Raw genomic sequence first — 18,042 nt, 5'->3', positions numbered from 1 at the left:
ATACATTTTTGACATGGTTTTTGCACTTTCAGAAATACCATTTTCACTATTTGTTAGGATGATTTGAAAATGGGTGCTGGTCCAAAACTAGTCATCAAGTGAATAAAAAAAATTGCAACTTTTGCTGGTTTTTCAATGTATTGGTTAACAGAAGTTGGTGATCAACAATTATTCCAGCATGTTGGAAGTTTGTGGAATGTGATAGTTTGGTTGTGAGTTGGCAAGCCGAAGAATTTGATGTACTACTCTGTAATGCAGCCAAAGGTCTAGTTTAACAAGTAATTCGAATTATTCCACATCCCTCAAATCTTTTCTTCATGACTGGATTATAGAACACACTATGTGGTGGTTCGAGAAAAAGAAGGAAAAAAAACTAATCTTGTCATTCTGTAAAGTGTAGAAAGGTGAGAAGTATTAGCATAATTGAAGATGTGAGGGTGGGTCATGACTCATTTAAAACAATATCAACCACGAAAAGAAAGGCTCTAGGGTTGAATGTCAGTTCAGCATACAGGTTTAATCTGCCACTAAGTTTCAGAGATAGAATACTCCCAGCATTCTCAGATTTCTACAAATGACTGGATAGTTCAAGGCACGAATAAAAAACAAACAGCTAATAATGAAAATTATGGCATTCCAGAAGTAAATTCATGGTATGATGAAAAAATGAGCCTAGATGTGACAAGACAATATAAATTATCAATGAAAGTTGGAGGGAAAGTAATAGAAAAGTAACTTCTTAAACCTTTTACAGAAAGTCTGCAGGGGAAAATTTTACCTGTTTTACTTTAGAAGAAACAAATGAACAGGAGCAGCTATTAACCTATCAGCCTCCCAAACATAATGCACACAATATTCACTAATATTAAAAAGGGCCCACACAACAGTTTGTAGCGGGAGAGAGGGTGGGTCCATAAAAAGTTTCAGTTCCAACCACGTTAAAAAAAATACCTTGGTAATACCAACTTGTTAATCATATTCTTGAAGGAAAAACACCTGACTACACTATATTTTTTCCTCTCCCTGAGACCTACAGTTGTGTGGGGAGGGGGGGGGGGGAGGCTCTTGCCCCCTGGGTATCGGCACGCTATTACTAATAATATCCCTTCCAACCATTTTACAATGGTTTTACACAGATATTAGACAGCCAGAAAGACTTCTTTGGTTTATAAAGTTTCCAACATTAAAAGATACTATTTCTGATACACTGGATTGTGAAATTCAAATTTCTTGACCCAAATTCACTCACAGTACTGCTAGTTGTGTGTTAAACAAATTAAAACAACAGGGCTGAGAGCTGGGTAGACTGGTATTTTCAGTTAAATAAGTCATTGAGATATGGATGCCTCTGGTCTGCTCTCTCTTGATTTGTACATGCATGATGTCACACATACTATATAATCACTTTGCACGTCAAAGGTAACATCCCATATTGGTAGTACACACCCCGGTCATCTAATCTCTTCTCTTTGAATGAGTCAATAGCATAAACGTAAATTTCAAGTACAATGGTTTTCAATGAAGATTCAAAGAGGCAGAGAATAAAACTAAAAATCAATATTCAGTAAATAGTGCCCTTTCACATAATGATTAGTCAAATTACTACATAGTAGAACTATGTCAACATATACTTACTTTGCTAGGCGAATGACATGATTCAAGAACAGCTCTGACTTTGTTGGAACGTGCTGCATCATACTGGTGCTGCAGCTGTTACATTCTCCAAGATAGTAGACTTCATCACAACCAATATGAAGATACTCTGCATCAGGGTGCAGCGCTAAGATTTCATCAATCATCGATGTCAGCAAGGGAAATGTATCATTGTGACAAGAACAGATTACCTAAAATTACACACGACTTTTTTTAGCTTAGGTTTAAAATACATGTACAAATAACCCACGAGTTATTATGATGTACCTGTGGATATCTCTGAACTTCCCGTAAATATGAAAATTTCTCAAGTTTTAGGATGAATTCCATATGTCCAAAAGTTTGAATTAATGGTATTACTTTCAATTCGTTTTCTTTTGCTATCTCTAATATCTTCTGCACATCTGATTTTGTATATGCATTGTATGCTGCAACGTCTTTCAACAGATGCCCACTGTATGGAAACATGTCTTCATACTCTATCAGAAGACCAGTCGCTCCCAAATCACGTAAGATTTTAAATAATTCACTAAAATAGGTAACTTTTGGCGGTGCACCTTTTAAATCTAAATGAATATAACGGTATCCAGGGAAAAGCTTTTTGTTTGACTTACGTACATTTCTTGAATCACTTTTCTCAGAGAGATAATCATCAGCTCCTGGAGCCATCATTCTCCTTCCAATCTTATCTTCATCAATCATATTTTTGTGAATACCATTAAAATGATACAAGTCGTTAGCCCTGCGTCTAACGTCCTCTACCTTCTGTACCAAAGCCGAAGCATCATTTTGCTGTATGGGTTCATTTATATAATGTAAGCTGTATCCTTCGTCATCTTTCAGTCTCTGAGAATCATGCAGAGTGTCCGCCAATGATATTTTATACAAAATCAGTAAGGTAACTAACATAAGCAACGTTGCGACCATAAGTTGAGTCTTACCCTTTAGTCTAAGCATTTCCACGGTCAACTACCTCAACCTCCCACTCGCCTGTACGAACACTCGCCCTCTCATTTAGTAATTCGGTGACTTAACATAGCAAAAAAAACATTTACACACGGATAATAACACTCCCAAAAGAATTATGACATGTTTTCTTTAGGATCTACTGCCAAACAACCACTTAGCTTACAACTGTTATCAGCAGACGAAAATGGCGCATTTCATCTGTCAACTGTTCTGTGAATTTCGGTCCACCTTTCAGTGAGTGAAACATAAAATGTTCACTCACCTTAAAGATTCAGAAAAATTGTGTAAAGAATGAATTTGCTAATAAATTTTAATAAACTCTTCGGCCGTTCTACAACTATATGCAAACTGCTTCATCAAGTTCATGCAGGTTCTACGCTATGGTTGATGTGGTAACCCTGTATATTATCACATTGGATATAAGTAACAGCTGTTTACGTCAACAATAACGTTTACTGTAGCTCGTGTGGCAACGATAGTATCTAGCGGGCTGAACGAAGAGCGCGGATGACAGACTGCTAGTTTGGACCTATGAAATAAGACGAAATGGATGTGATACTTGGAGGAATAGAAGGGTAAGTGATGAAACTTCCACATCCACACTTTCCGTTTCAATACTGCCGCAAAAAAAAAATAGAATTTGCTGCACCCCATGTGCTTCACTTTACTCTTTCTGGTAAATTTTAGACCGCTGTACATTGCATTTGTATTATATGCACCGTGTCTTAAGTTTCCTGTACCTTTTATGTAGTCAATCACAGCAGCCGTCATTCAATATGTTCGTGGTTACATGCGAAGAAGGATTTGAAACCACGGCATCTGTTCAGAAAGGCGTTCGCAAATCAGTCGTTAAATGATAAATTTGGTTGTTGACTCTACTGCTCAGTGTTTGAATAGTATCCTCCTACAGTTGTGCATATTTTTCCATATTGTTATGTAGCCTACTTAAGGATATATGTAACACTGGGAGATATAAGTTGACGACATTATGATGCGAACTTTTCTAGCAGTTATTATGTATGCAGTTTGCTTGTGTGTGCAACTTACTCGTAATATTTATTCTGTCTAAGTCAAGCAGAAATACTTGGGTGTTTTGGCTGGCTATGGCAAAAGAATGTAATTACTCTACACTAGCCTGTCGCAGTGTAATGTTCCACGATTAAGAGGCGTGGGGAATAAAGTTATTTGATACGCGAGAACTTTCGTAATCGATCTTGTCGTTACAGTCCTTTCCTGGCTGATTTTTTGTGTTAGATATTGCCTTCTTAGCCATATGAGAAGTAGTAAGTAATAATGGACGCCATTCATCATAGTCTTGCAGCATTTCGATAGTGCTAATATTAATTAAACACTGCATACTTACTATTTATCATTCTGAAATTGCCAAAAATCGAACCATATGAATTTAAAACCACTGTCAAACAGCGCTCACGACTTCGTCGCTTATGAAACTTGGAGGCAGACAACTTCAACTGCAGAGCATTTTGCCCGTGGACTGATGGTAGGTAGATAGTTCACAGAAAGCAGTATTACACGTAAAACGATATAAAGAACCCCATTAAATGTGCAACATTTCGCACAACCATCGACTCCAGGAGACTTAGCAGATGTAAACAATTGTGGATATCGTATGCGAACGAAGTAATGTTCGCTAAACCCCAGCTTTTCTAAATACCGATTTCCTCTGATGAAAAAATGCAATTTATCAGCCCGCCTTAGCTGCTTCTTACGATAGCCCTTAAATATAACGACTGATTGAGCTGTTGCAGGCGCACTGCTGTTGTCTCCTGACAACTTGTGATCTATGAATGAATTTAAAAGATTTAATCATACAATCGTTTAGTTTTTAAAATCTGGACAGATGAGCTGTCTCGAAAATGCATTGAACATAATGATTTTGTTCATAACTGTTGCTCAGCAGCTGCGGTGTGTGTTCCTTTCACAAAATAAAATCCAATCGTCAGCTGCGCATATAATTTTACATCCAACTTCAGCAGATTAATCTGTCATTTTAATAGGATGAGCATTATCTTGTGTATAACCAGAAGTCCGTTACGTTTATTGTAGGTCCTAGACGCGTCAGTTTTGTAGCACTTTATTTTCATGCTGACTTCATGTGATAATATGGTATTAAATGTTTTCAGATTATTCTTTAATGGCAGTTCTAATAATGACCCTAGCCAAATAACGAGTGAACGCACTATGCCAGTAAGAACCACCTTAAGGACTGTGCTTTTTTTCTGTATTACTTTCTCTTATTCGGCAATATTTGTTTCTATCATTCAGAGGAAAGCAACGAAAACAAACATGTGTAACAAGACAGGAATTGTCGCGACTGAGAAGAAACACTTACAGGTCAATGGCATTACTGAATGTCCATTCTGTTCGCAACTTATTGCATAAATTCGATGCGCTTAAAGCGCTGCGAAGTCGTAGTACCTTAATCTTTACCATTTTGTTGATAATGAAGATACTTTGTTGATTTTGGAAGAGGACAAGGAGCAGGTAAGAATCGGATCAATACTATAATAATAATAATAATAATAATAATATGAGGACCGATGTGTCTTAAAAAAAGTTTGTTGCGATCTACATACACGTACATCCTCTGTAAGCTACCAAAAGTTGCTTGGCGGAGGGTACTATGTATCACTGCTAATCATTCCCGTCCTTGTTTCACCTGCTATTGCTGCGAGAGAAAAACTGCTGTCCGTGTACGTCCATACCAGCTCTGATTTTTTTTTTTATCTTGTACCCGCAGTCATTGCGCGAGATGTATGTCGGTGGCGGTATAATCGTCCTGCAGTCTGTCGTAAATGTCAGTTTTCTGAACTTTCTCAATAGTGTTTCGCGAATAGAAAGTCCTCATTATTCCACGGACTCCCTTTTATTTTGACGGAACATTTCCGTAGTACTGACGTGTTGATCGAAGCTACCGGTAACAAATCCAGCAGCACGCCTCTGAATTGCCACGGTGTCTTCCTTTAATCCAACCTGGTGGGGATCCCAAACATTCGAGCAGTACTTACTTCAGGAATGTATCGCACGAGTGTTCTATACTCGGTCTTCTTTATACAATATCCGGTCACATTAATGTCACCATCTTGCAGAACCGTTGCTAGACGTTCAGGAAGAGAGTCAGTTAGATTCTGGACGATACCATCAGAGATGTGGACCCATGCCGATTACAGTGCCGTGGCCAGCAGCGCTAGTTGTCTCGGTTGAGGATCCATGGCGCGTAAAGCCCGGTCGAGGAAGTTCCACATATTCTGGGTTGGATTTAAATCCGGGGAGTATGGTGCCCACTATGTATGGAAATAGTCCTATAAAATAATTAAATAGTATTATAACAAAAAGTAGATGAAGATGAATGTTGGGAGTACGATAAAATCACCCTGGCGCTCCTCGAACCACGCACGTATGCTGCGAACTGACACTTTGCATTGTCCTGCTGGAAGATGCCATCGTGCCGAGGAAAAACCAACTGCATGTGGGATTGGACTTGGTCCCCAAGGAAATATGCATACTCGTATTGGTCCATTGTGCCTTCAAGAATGACGAAATTACACAGGGAATGCCACGAAAAAATTGCTCAGACCATAACTTTCCTACATGATTGCAGGGTGTTTGGTTTCATACGCTTCACGCCGTACACGCCAACGGCCATTTGCTCGTTGGAGCATAAAACGTGAGTCATCTGAAAAAGTCACCTGCCGCCACTCTGTGGACGCCCAGTTGCGGTACTATCGTGCAAGTTCCAACCTTCATGGCCAATGACGGCGGTCTGGATGGGTAGATGAACCAGCCTCCTGCTGCAAAGGCCCATACGCAGCAGCCTTCGCCGTACGGTTGTCGAGGAGATCCTGTTGGTAGGCCCGTGGTTCATTTGGGATGTCAGTTGCTCAACAGTTGCACGTCCATCCGCCCGTGCACATCTCCAATAGCTGTCATTCACGCCTGTCATCAATAGCCCTCGGTGCATCACACTTGTCTCGGCGCCGAGTTTGGATAGCACCATTTTGCCATGCACGGTGTACTTTAACCACGGTGGCACGTGAACGGTTTACAAACTTAGCCGTTTCGGAAATGCTTCCACCCTTGGCGCAAAAGCCAATGATTATCCCCTTTTGGACGTCAGATAAATCGCTGCTCTGCAGCATTACAACGACTGCACTGCCCTCCTCCCTCCCCTTCCCCCTCCCTCCCTCATGCTTTATATACCTTCCACTGCTAGTGCTGCCACCTGCCTTCTGTGAGCAGTTATTGCACGTTTACGTCGGACATTGGCGATAGTCACATTAATGTTACTAGACTGTGTAGGTGAGCTATACTTCCCTAGAATTCTCCGAATAAAATGCCTTTGCTGCAACCGACCGTACGCGCCTGCTCCATATCTACATCTACATTTATACTCCGCAAGCCACCGAACGATGTGTGGCGGAGGGCATTTTACGTGCCGCTGTCATTGCCTCCCTTTCCTGTTCCAGTCGCGTATGGTTCGCGGGAAGAACGACTGCCGGAAAGCCTCCGTGCGCGCTCTAATCTCTCAAATTTTATATTCGTGATCTCCTCGGGAGGTATAAATAGGGGGAAGCAATATATTCGATACCTCATCCAGAAACGCGCCCTCTCGAAACCTGGACAGCTAGCTACACAGCGATGCAGAGCGCCTCTCTTGCAGAGTCTGCCACTTGAGTTTGTTAAACATCTCCGTAACGCTATCACGGTTACCAAATAACCCTGTGACGAAACGCGCCGCTCTTCTTTGGATCTTCTCTATCTCCCCTGTCAACCCGACCTGGTACGGATCCCACACTGATAAGCAATACTCAAGTATAGGTCGAACGAGTGTTTTGTGAGCCACCTCCTTTGTTGATGGACTACATTTTCTAAGGACTCTCCCAATGAACCTCAACCGGGCACCCGCCTTACCAACAATTAATTTTATATGATCATTCCACTTCAAATCGTTCCGTACGCTTACTCCCAGATATTTTACAGAAGTAACTGCTACCAGTGTTTGTTCCGCTATCATATAATCATACAATAAAGGGTCCTTCTTTCTATGTATTCGCAATACATTACATTTGTCTATGTTAAGGGTCAGTTGCCACTCCCTGCACCAAGTGCCTATCTGCTGCAGATCTTCCTGCATTTCACTACAATTTTCTAATGCTGCAACTTCTCTGTATACTACAGTATCATCCGCGAAAAGCCGCATGGAACGTCCGACGCGCTCCCATAACACTCCCCTGTGGCACGCTTTGCTACGTTACGCCTAGATATGTAATGGACGTCATTGTGTCAAGCAGCGTACCACTCATACTGTGAGTATTCGATAGCTATATTTTCTACAAAAAGTTGCGACTTGTTTGTTAGAACGAAACTTGCTGTATGTATGAAATGACATAGGACGTGCGAAACCAATTCGCGCCTTTCTCGTATGATATCCTGGAAGCCATGGATCAAGACAATCAGATAAAGGCGGTATTTCCTCATTTCCAAAAAGAATGTGACTCAGTACAACACCAAAAATTACAAACGAAAGTACAGTCACGTCGGACGTCAAACAAAATTTGTGTTGGATTGAAGATATCTCGTTAAAGAGGACACAACATGGTTTCTTGGATGGAGAGACAGCGACAGATGTAGTAGTAGTTTCAGATGTGACCCAGGGAAGTATGTTGGGACGCTTGATGTTTATGTTGTGTGTTAATGGACTGGCAAACAACAGTAACGTCAGATGTCTTGCGGATAATACAGTACCTCAAATTCAGTAATGTCGGAAAAAAGCTGCACAAACGTTCAGTGATATCTTCATAAAATTTCAAAGTTGTGCAAAGACTGGAAACTTGCTTAAAATGAACAGAAATGTAAAGCTGTCCAAGTCACAAAACGGGAAACTGTACATCATATATGTGTACACATTCAATGTGTCACCATTGAAAACAATCTATTAATACAAATACTTGGATATTGTGGGGATATGAAGTGGAATGATCACATAAGATCTGGCTTAGATAAAGTAAGTGGTTGACATTACGTTACATTAGTTGTATTCCATGGGTCCCATCAGAGAGTGGCCTCGTATATGTGGAAATAAGTTGAAGGTGTACCTTTAATTTAATGCATTGTAGTGGAACGCCATTACACTTCTGCATTACAGTGCTAATTGTTACTAAATTATACTAAACATTAAATTTAGGGTTTCCGATAAAGATAGTCTTCAATAGAGTAGGAGTTGCCAACAAACGTTCATTAATTTAGTCTTATACACCACTACATTTTGTACATGACTTAATATTCTCTGGTAGGCTGTTGGATACATAATGTGAACCCATGTATCAGACTCCTTTCTCTAATTTCAATTACTTGGTTAGATGCGTATTTCATAGATCGTTTGAATGATTCTTTCATCAAAATAGTTTGGAATGAGTCAGTTTACAAGGTATGTAAACTTGATTAGTGTTAACATTAATTAACACATCATTATTTTTTTCCTACTCACGCAACTACACTTAAAAACTAGTTTAATTTTTGTTTACGGGTTATCAGTTTTTAAATAGAAACTCGTCCACGTACAATCTGTCAGCAAATGATGAAAGATTTTTGCTGCTGCATACTGAACTGAGCCACTGATGGCTTTGATAATGGGCAATGAAGGTCAATTTTCCCTCTAGAGTTGTAGGTATTGATCTCACTGTTCTCCTAAAAAATTGTAATGGATTATTTATGACGAAATTCATTACTGAATCTATGTATTGTGATGGCGCTGTTAAAATGTATAGCTGCCTGTAGATGTAACTTCCATGGGTGAACACCACATATTATTCTTACTGCTTGCTTTTGTCCAAATAATAGTTCTTTCCGAGTGGTGAGCTATCCCAGAAAATTTTTCTGTAAGACATTATTGAGTGCAAATATGCAAAATGTGTCAGAAGGTTAATCGTTTGTTTCCAAGATTAGCAATTACACAAAGAGAAAAGTAGCAGAACTTAACTGTTTGAGAAGTTTAGTAGTATGCCTCTTGCAATTCAAGTTTACATAAGTATGTACACCCAAAAATTTGGAGCATTCTACTCTATTTGTTGTTCAGGACTGAATATAATGAGTTTTTTGAAAGTTTAGGGGTAGTCCATTTTCTACGGAAGACATCATTTACAATATCTTCTGTTGGTTTCTTTCCAATGGGATTTATTACAACACTCATATCGTCTGCAAAAAGTACCAATTACCAATTCTCCTTGTTGAATGTTAAGTGGAAGGTCACTCACATATATGAAAAATAGGAGTGGACCCAAAATTGAACCCTCTGGACTCCCTTTGTGATTTCTCTGCATTCACTAAACTTTTCTGCCTTCCAATTGTGTTTGACTCATTCAGTACAAGTTTTCGTATTCTGTTTATCAAGTATGATTCAGACAAGCTGTGTATAAATTCAATAAAACTTCTTTTCTGAGAGAGTAATGTGATCTGTGCAATTAAATGCCTCGCAGAGATCACAAAAAATTCCTACTGTCGATACTTTGTTATTTAAAGCTTGTACTGTTTCACGAATAAGAGGCATATAAATGAAATTTTGTCAGTTGGGGCAGTTGCCTGGAAGAGAGAGAAAATCAGGACATTCTCCCCTTGAAAGTTAAGGGGGGGGGGGGGGCATCAGAAGCTATTTGACAATGGATTGATACTTAAAAACTCAAAAAAGTGCAGTATTTTAGACAAAAAAGTTTTAAATTTAGTGATACATGTAGTATTCATAGCATTTTCTAAATAGGTTCATTTATATAACAGTTATCATGAAACTACAATCTCTATAAGTCTTTGTCCACACACAGCTGCTAACCAAATACTCTTAAAATTGTAAAAATTGTAGTTTTAATTTGTTGACAGTTACTTTTTCGCCGGTTTAAATATAATCTGTTAAGTATTTAATAGACATATAAATATTTTTCAATTTTTTACTTTCAGTACAATTTACAACGATACTTATTTTGAAACAAACATAGTATGAATAAAAATTCAGTGTCCACATCAATTGTGTTAGCAATTATAGACTAATAGCTTCAAAAAAGGACAATGATATAATAAGAATGATATTCCACAATCACAGTAACTTGGAAGCTTAGTTAATGTGCATAAAACAGCAGTTTTTAATGTAATATTGTATTTGTTTCACACAACTAATGGTTAAAATGTGACATAGAAGACCTTTTTACAAAAAATTATCATTTATATTGTTCATTTTAGTTATCTTCTCTTACAGTGTGTGATTGAGCACACTTCATGCCTATTATCATCTGATATGCACTTTTTTCAGTTTTTAAATTGTAAAGAGCAATCTAAGTATGTGAATGCTAGCTACTCGATCTTTTGGCATCACAGAAGAACAACTGGCTTTATACATTGAAGCACCAAAGAAACTGTACGTATTCAAATACAGAGATGTGTAACCAGGCAGAATAGGACGCTGCGGTCGGCAACACATATATGACAAAACAAGCGTCTGGCGCAGTTCTTAGATCGGTTATTGCTGCTGCAATGACAGGTTAACAAGATTTAAGTGATTTTGAACGTGGTGTTGTAGTCGGCGATCGAGCGATGGGACACAGCACCTCCTAGGTAGCGATGAAGTGGGGATTTTTCCCGTACGACCATTTCACGAGTACACCATGAATATCAGCAGTCCCGTAAAACATCAAATCTCCGACATCGCTGCGGACGGAAAAAGATCCAACAAGAACGGGGCCAACAACGACTGAAGAGAATCGTTCAACGTAACAGAACCGCAGCCCTTCCGCAAATTGCTGCAGATTTCGGTGCTGGGTCATCAACAAGTGCCAGTGTGCGAACCATTCAACGAAACATCATCGAAATAGGCTTTCGGAGCCGAAGGCGCATTTGTGTACCCTTGATGACTACACGACACAAAGTATTACGCCTCGCCTGGGCCCGTCAAAACTGACATTGGACTGTTAATAACTGGAAACATGTTGCTCGGTCGGACGAGTCTCATTTCAAATTGTATCGAGCGAGTGGAAGTGTACAGATATGGGGACAACCTCATGAATCCATGGACCCTGCATGTCAGCAGGGGCTGTTCAAGCTGGTCGAGGCTCTGTAATGGTGTGATTTCGACAAAATGTGGTTCATTCAAGACGGAGCTCGACCCCATCGGAGCAGGAGTGTGTTTGATGTCCTGGAGGAGCACTTCGGGGACCCCATTCTGGCTCTAGTGTACTCAGAGGCCACTGGCATGGGCCTCGATTGGCCGCCATATTCTCGGAATCTGAGTACATGCGACTCCTTTTTTCTGGGGCTACAAGGTGTACAGAAGTAACCCCAAAACCATTGCTGAGCGGAAAACAGCCATTCAGAAGGCCATCGACTGCATCGATGCTCCGGCACTTCAGCGTATCGTGCAGAATTTCGCTATTCGTCTGCGCCACATCATCGCCAATGATGGCAGGCATGTCGAACATGTCATAACATAGATCCGAATATCTGTAGTGTCGTTTACATGTTAAATAAATTGTGTGCACGCCGTAGTTTGTAACTAATTTACTTTTTTTCATATAGCTCAATAATCATCACCCTGAAAATAGGAATTATAGGGTCGACTAAGGAAAAAAATATTAGTAAGTCAGTGAGTTTACTTGGAACGATCATATAGACAATGCTGTGAGGAAAACAAACCAAAAACTGCATTTTACTGGCAGAACACTTAGAAGACGTAATCGGCCTAGTAACAAGACTGTTTACACTATGCTTGTCATCTGCTATGGTATTGCTGTGCGGTGTAGAGTAATTACTAGGCAAGCTTGACGGAGGACATCGAAAAAGTACAAAGAAGGGCAGCTCGTAATTATTATTGCGAAATACTGGAAAGACTGTCTCGGAAATGATACACTAATTGGGGTGGCAATCATTAAAACAAAGGTATTCTTCTTTGCAGCGAGATCTTTTCAGGAAATTTCAATCAAAAACTTTCTCCTCTAAATGCGAAAATATGTTATTGACGCCGACCTACGTAGGGAGATACGATCATCGTAATAAAATAAGAGAAATCAGAGCTCGTATGGAAATAATTACATGTACATTTTTTTTCCAATGCGCTGTTGGCATTAAAAGTTACATAGGATGAGTCCCGACATGTTACCCTATGAATTGGAGTTGTCAGACGAGTACCTATTTGCTAGCTCCCTCTTCACAAACAGATTGTGCTTGAGCTACACCAACTATTAAAATTGCCTAGCTATGCAATTTTGTGTAATACAAGCGTTGTTAGTAGTATATTGTATTATTTCGCAAGAAACAACGATGTGAGGCTGCAAAAACAGAAGTGCGCCACTTTTCCCCCTTATTTTTAAGTTTTTCGGGCGGTACTGTGCTCATACCAATCCAGAAGTTGTATAACGTCAGATGCTAATATTGTTATTAAATTGTGAGAATGGGAGGAGATTAAGGAGAAGGGACTGATTAAATTGAAAGAATCAAAGGTCTTTGAGAGTTTCAGAAGGAGCATTAGACAACAATTGACTTAAACAGGGAAAAGGAATACAGCAGAAGACTGATGGGTAGCTTCGAAAGACGGAATTGTGAAGGCAGCAAAGGATCAAATAGGCAAACAGACATGGCACTATTGAAACATTTGGATAACACACGCGATAATGAATTTAACAGACGAAAGGGGAAAATATAGAAATGCAAAAAATGGAGCAGGCAGTGGGGAATATACACTGAGGCGACAAATGTTATTGGGTGCCTTCTAATATCGTGTCGGACCTCCTTTTGCCCGCTTTAGTGTAGGAGCTTGACGTGGCATGAACTCAAGTCCTTCGAAGTCCCCTACAGAAATATTGAGCCATGCTGCCTCCATAGCCGTCTATAACTGCGAAAGTGTTGCTGGTGCAGGATTTTGTGCACGAACTGACCTCTCGATTATGCACCATAAATATTCAATGAAATTCAAGTCGAGCGATCTGAGTGGCCAAATCATTCGTTCGAATTCTCCAGCACGTTCTTCAAACCAGTCGCAAGCGACTGTGGACCGTCATCCATAACAATTCCATCGTTGTTTGGGAAGATTAAGTCCATGAATGACTGAAAATGGTCTTTAAACATCCGAACATAACCATTCTCAGTCAATGATCGATTCAGTTGGACCAGAGGACCAAATCCATTCCATGTTACCACAGCCGACCCTATTATGGAGCCACCACCAACTTGCACAGTGCCTTTTTTACAACTTGGGCCCATTGGTTTGTGGGATGCGCATCGCACTCGAACCCTACCATCAGTTTTTACCAACCGGTAACGGGACTCGTCTGACCAGGCCATGCTTTTCCAGTCGTCTACGGTCCAGCCGTATGATCACGAGCCCAGGACAAGCGCTGCAGACGATGTCGTGCTCTTAGCAAAGGCACTCGCGTCTGTCTTGTCCGTCGGACGTCCCACACTGATTCCTGCGGTTATTTAACGCAGTTTTGCTTGTCTCTTAGCACTGGCAACGCCGCTGCTCTCGGTCATTAAGTGAAGGCCATCGGCCAATGCGTTGTCTGTGGTAACAGGTAATGCCTGAAATTTGGTATTCTCGGCACACTCCTGATACTGTAGATCTCGGAATGTTGAATCCCCTGGCGATTACCGAAATGGAATGTCCCATGCGTCCAGCTCCCACTACCATTCCACGTTCAAAGTGTGCAAATTCCGCCGTGCAGCCATATCTTTTCAAACGGATCACCTGAGTAAAAATGACAGCTCAGCTAATGCACTGCCCTTTAATACCTCGTTTTCGCGATGATACCGCCATCTGTATATGTGCATATGGCTATCCAATGACTTTTGTCACCTCAGTGTAAGGAAACAACACGCCCTTGCTCTTCCTCTGAAGCCTCCATTTCCGTGTTTTCAGTACTACAATGCAATGGATGGCGGGCGCTCTATCGTCGCGTAGGTGTGTGCCCATGTCCCTCTAGCGACCGTTATAGGTACCACACATTTTTCCACAGGCAATGGCACTGCGGTCGCTTTAGCGCCTTTCATTTCGTTTTGGATGGACTGATACAACTTGTAGAGAATACCCAGGCAACAGTTATAAGAAGTTTTTCTTCAGGCGATTGTCAGCAGCGGATATGTTATAGGAAACTCATGGCACTTGGCTGCATTAGAACAATTTATTAATTTCCTACCGATTTCGGTCAACGCACGTCATCTGACACCTGGATCAGCGTTAAAAAACAGAAATGACTACAAAACCTCAGTGTACGAAACGTCATAAAGACACGAAAATACAAAACGTAACTTACGAAAATTAGCCAGTGTAAGTTACACGTCGATCATGTTGCACCATAATATCGCATTAGCTGTCAGGATCATGAACAGTAGTACAATAGAACAGTAATTTTCCATCAGCAACCTACGTCATGCAGACACATTAGGAAGCTGGACATATGTATTCTGGACATAGCATGAGCAGCCAAAGTACTTGTAGCCCCAAAGACAACACTACAAAGATGTGCACTCGATGTAAATCATCACACACAAAGATAATTTTAAGTTAAAAAAAAAAAGAAACATAATTACAACTATTACAGTGCAGCCATAAGCACAAAATCACAAGCATCATTCATCGGGTTTTTGTACAATTAATGTATATGCACGTCACAATGTAGTATCTGTTTAATAGGCATTACATGACGATAATGTAATCTGTGACAAAAAAACTTTGAAACGATAATTAGGGGAACGGCGGGCCTGTGGGTAGTTTGGGCCAGTTGGTATTTCCGATATTCACTACTAGATAGCAGCACGATACACAGTGTAATCTTTGCCGCCAGCGCCATTTCGACATGTGCTGAGAGTTTGTTTAATTCCCAGCGTCGTATCATCTATGAGTGATTATTGTTAGTTTGTACTTCTACAAGTTGTTGCCTCGAATACTTTTTAACATCACGCTGCATCATTACGGGTAAGAATATACTTATGAAACTAGAGCTGTTATTGAGTTTACTCTATTAATATAAGACCGTGACAATGGCATTTCGTTCACTCTAACAATGTTTTGCTTACTACCATGTGTTCATAGCTGTGTGAGTCGGGTAGTATGGGCAATGCTGCATTTGGGTGGTATGGGCCACGGAACCCATTTCCTTTTTTTTAGGATACTATGCTAACATTTAATGAAAAAACGCTCAGCTTGCTTCCCAGGCAGAATGTACAATCACTTCTGAAGGGACCACCACTTGCTCCAATGCACTACACACAAGTGAAAATTCTGGTTCTGCAAGTGTTTTAAAAGAGGTGTCGCCTTTGCCCTCCTGCAGCGGAAAGAGGTTGACATGTCGGAAAAGAAAGGCAGAGAGAAGCGAAATATTGACATCAACTCCAATAAAAAATATGCTGACAGACAAGAAAAATTCAGAAGAGTAAAAGGAAAAAGCACAACAGAAGAGCGGGTCTGAGTGGCGTACGGTTCTAGGCGCTACAGTCTGGAGCCGAGCGACCGCTACGGTCGCAGGTTCGAATCCTGCCTCGGGCATGGATGTGTGTGATATCCTTAGGTTAGTTAGGTTTAATTAGTTCTAAGTTCTAGGCGACTGATGAACTCAGAATTTAAGTCGCATAGTGCTCAGAGCCATTTGAACCACAACAGAAGAAGAGACAAATGAAATTTTCAAAACAAGAACAAACGATGATCAATAATAAGAAGAAAAATGAACAGATTAAAATTTTTCGTAATGACAGTCCTACACCAAGCATTTCTCAAGATGATGTAGATGTAAAATGTATTGTGTGTGGTGAATGCTGAGTAAAACTGGATTCAGTGCAACAAGTGTGAAGGCTGGGCACATGAGCTCTGTGCGAATAATATGTGTATAGTATTCAACAATAAAACTTTTATTCAAAGCAATGTTTTTAATTTACGTACATAATCATATTGGTGTGGCCCATGCTACCCGACAAATTTTAAAAGGCCCAAAATGCAAGGTTAATTCGAAATACACTTTGTGTTACGTTCCCTTCATATATTGCTAAAGATATTTTTATCACGTAGAGGAAATAAGCTGAAAATGTTTTTTTCGCTCATAACTGAGTTAAGCTAAAAATATACTTTGTAATTTACATGTTTCCTTAAATGGCCCATAATACCCGCCGTTCCCCTAAAAGGAAACTGCCGAATTCCGGATACAATGCATAATTCAGTATATAACATGTCCCAACAGACAGGGACTCGAGAACAAATTATTGTTATTAAGGTTCCCAGTATACTACTGAGAAACTACGTCATCATGGATATAAGAAAAACTAGATAGTTTGAGATTTTGCGTACTGCCCAATCTCTTTCTAAATTAGTAGAGTTTTTTGTAAGTAATCAGCGAGACAGTTTTCCTACGTTGTTATTCAAATCTTCTCTTTGTTGCCGCGCGGGATAAGCCGAGCGGTCTGGGGCGCTGCAGTCATGGACTGTGCGGCTAGTCCCGGCGGAGGTTCGAGTCCTCCCTCGGGCATGGGTGTGTGTGTGTGTTTGTCCTTAGGATAGTTTAGGTTAATTAGTGTGTAAGCTTAGGGACTGATGACCTTAGCAGTTAAGTCCCATAAGATTTCAACACATTTGATTTGATTTCTCTTTGTTATTCTGACCAGGTCTTTAACGAGTTATAGAAGAGAGACTGCATTTACATTTGTACTATTCGAGTGAAAGTGAAACTGGGAGAGAGCGAGACTAATTTTAACTGTATTTTATGTCATCTTTCGTTTTAAACAGAGATTAGACGTTGCCCCTAGGGAAATAAATGTCTTTCATCCCTGTTGCTTTGAACATACCGAGTAAAGAAATGCGCTGTTCAAACCATCCTGCTGGACATGAGTGTTTTACTCTTCTGCGTTTTCGCACGAGAAATGTATTTATTGCTTATTGTATTTTTGCTCTTGCTACGAACATCAACAGTTGATTGATTTGTTAACGAATTATTTCTACAGTTGAAACTTCCTGGCAGATCAAAACTGTGTGCGGAACTGGGACTCGAATCTGGCGTTCCACGGCCAAGTGCTCTACCAACTAAGCTCACAACCAGCTCTCACAGGAGTTTGTAGTTATGCCAGTTTCATTTCTGCTAACCCTTCCGTACTTTTGTCTTTCTTCAGTTTGAAACTTCAGTTCCCTCTCAAGCTTCATTCTGTGCTCATTAGACTCTTGATTCCATTCAGCAGGTCCTATGATCCTTTACCACTTCCGCTGAGACCGAGCGAGGTGGCGCAGTGGTTAGACACTGGACTCGCATTCGGGAGGACGACGGTTCAATCCCGCGTCCGGCCATCCTGATTTAGGTTTTCCGTGATTTCCCTAAATCATTCCAGGCAAATGCCGGGATGGTTCCTCTGAAAGGGCACGGCCGACTTCCTTCCCTAATCCGATGAGAC

General features: G+C 40.4%; 2 protein-coding genes across 2 annotated transcripts in view; one reads left to right on the top strand and one right to left on the bottom strand.

Moving 5' to 3' along the window:
• The window catches only part of LOC124790054 (hexosaminidase D-like), a 187,509-nt gene extending 184,689 nt beyond the window's left edge, over nucleotides 1-2,820 (bottom strand). The window contains exons 1-2 of the mRNA XM_047257613.1: nucleotides 1,921-2,820; nucleotides 1,636-1,844 (exon numbers count right to left, since the gene is read on the bottom strand). Coding sequence (XP_047113569.1) covers nucleotides 1,636-1,844; nucleotides 1,921-2,610 — 899 coding nt within the window. The 5' untranslated portion in view covers nucleotides 2,611-2,820. The remainder of the gene's footprint in view (nucleotides 1-1,635; nucleotides 1,845-1,920) is intronic.
• A 229-nt stretch (nucleotides 2,821-3,049) lies between these two features.
• Nucleotides 3,050-18,042, top strand: part of LOC124789700 (N-acetyl-D-glucosamine kinase) — a 195,234-nt gene continuing 180,241 nt past the window's right edge. Inside the window, exon 1 of the mRNA XM_047257148.1 lies at nucleotides 3,050-3,197. Coding sequence (XP_047113104.1) covers nucleotides 3,169-3,197 — 29 coding nt within the window. The 5' untranslated portion in view covers nucleotides 3,050-3,168. The remainder of the gene's footprint in view (nucleotides 3,198-18,042) is intronic.

This window comes from Schistocerca piceifrons, chromosome 3, assembly GCF_021461385.2.
Source record: "Schistocerca piceifrons isolate TAMUIC-IGC-003096 chromosome 3, iqSchPice1.1, whole genome shotgun sequence".
Classification (NCBI taxonomy): Eukaryota; Metazoa; Arthropoda; class Insecta; order Orthoptera; family Acrididae; genus Schistocerca; species Schistocerca piceifrons.
The sequence above is the reverse complement of the archived record's forward strand: the minus strand, read 5'-3'. Positions and strand labels throughout refer to the sequence as shown.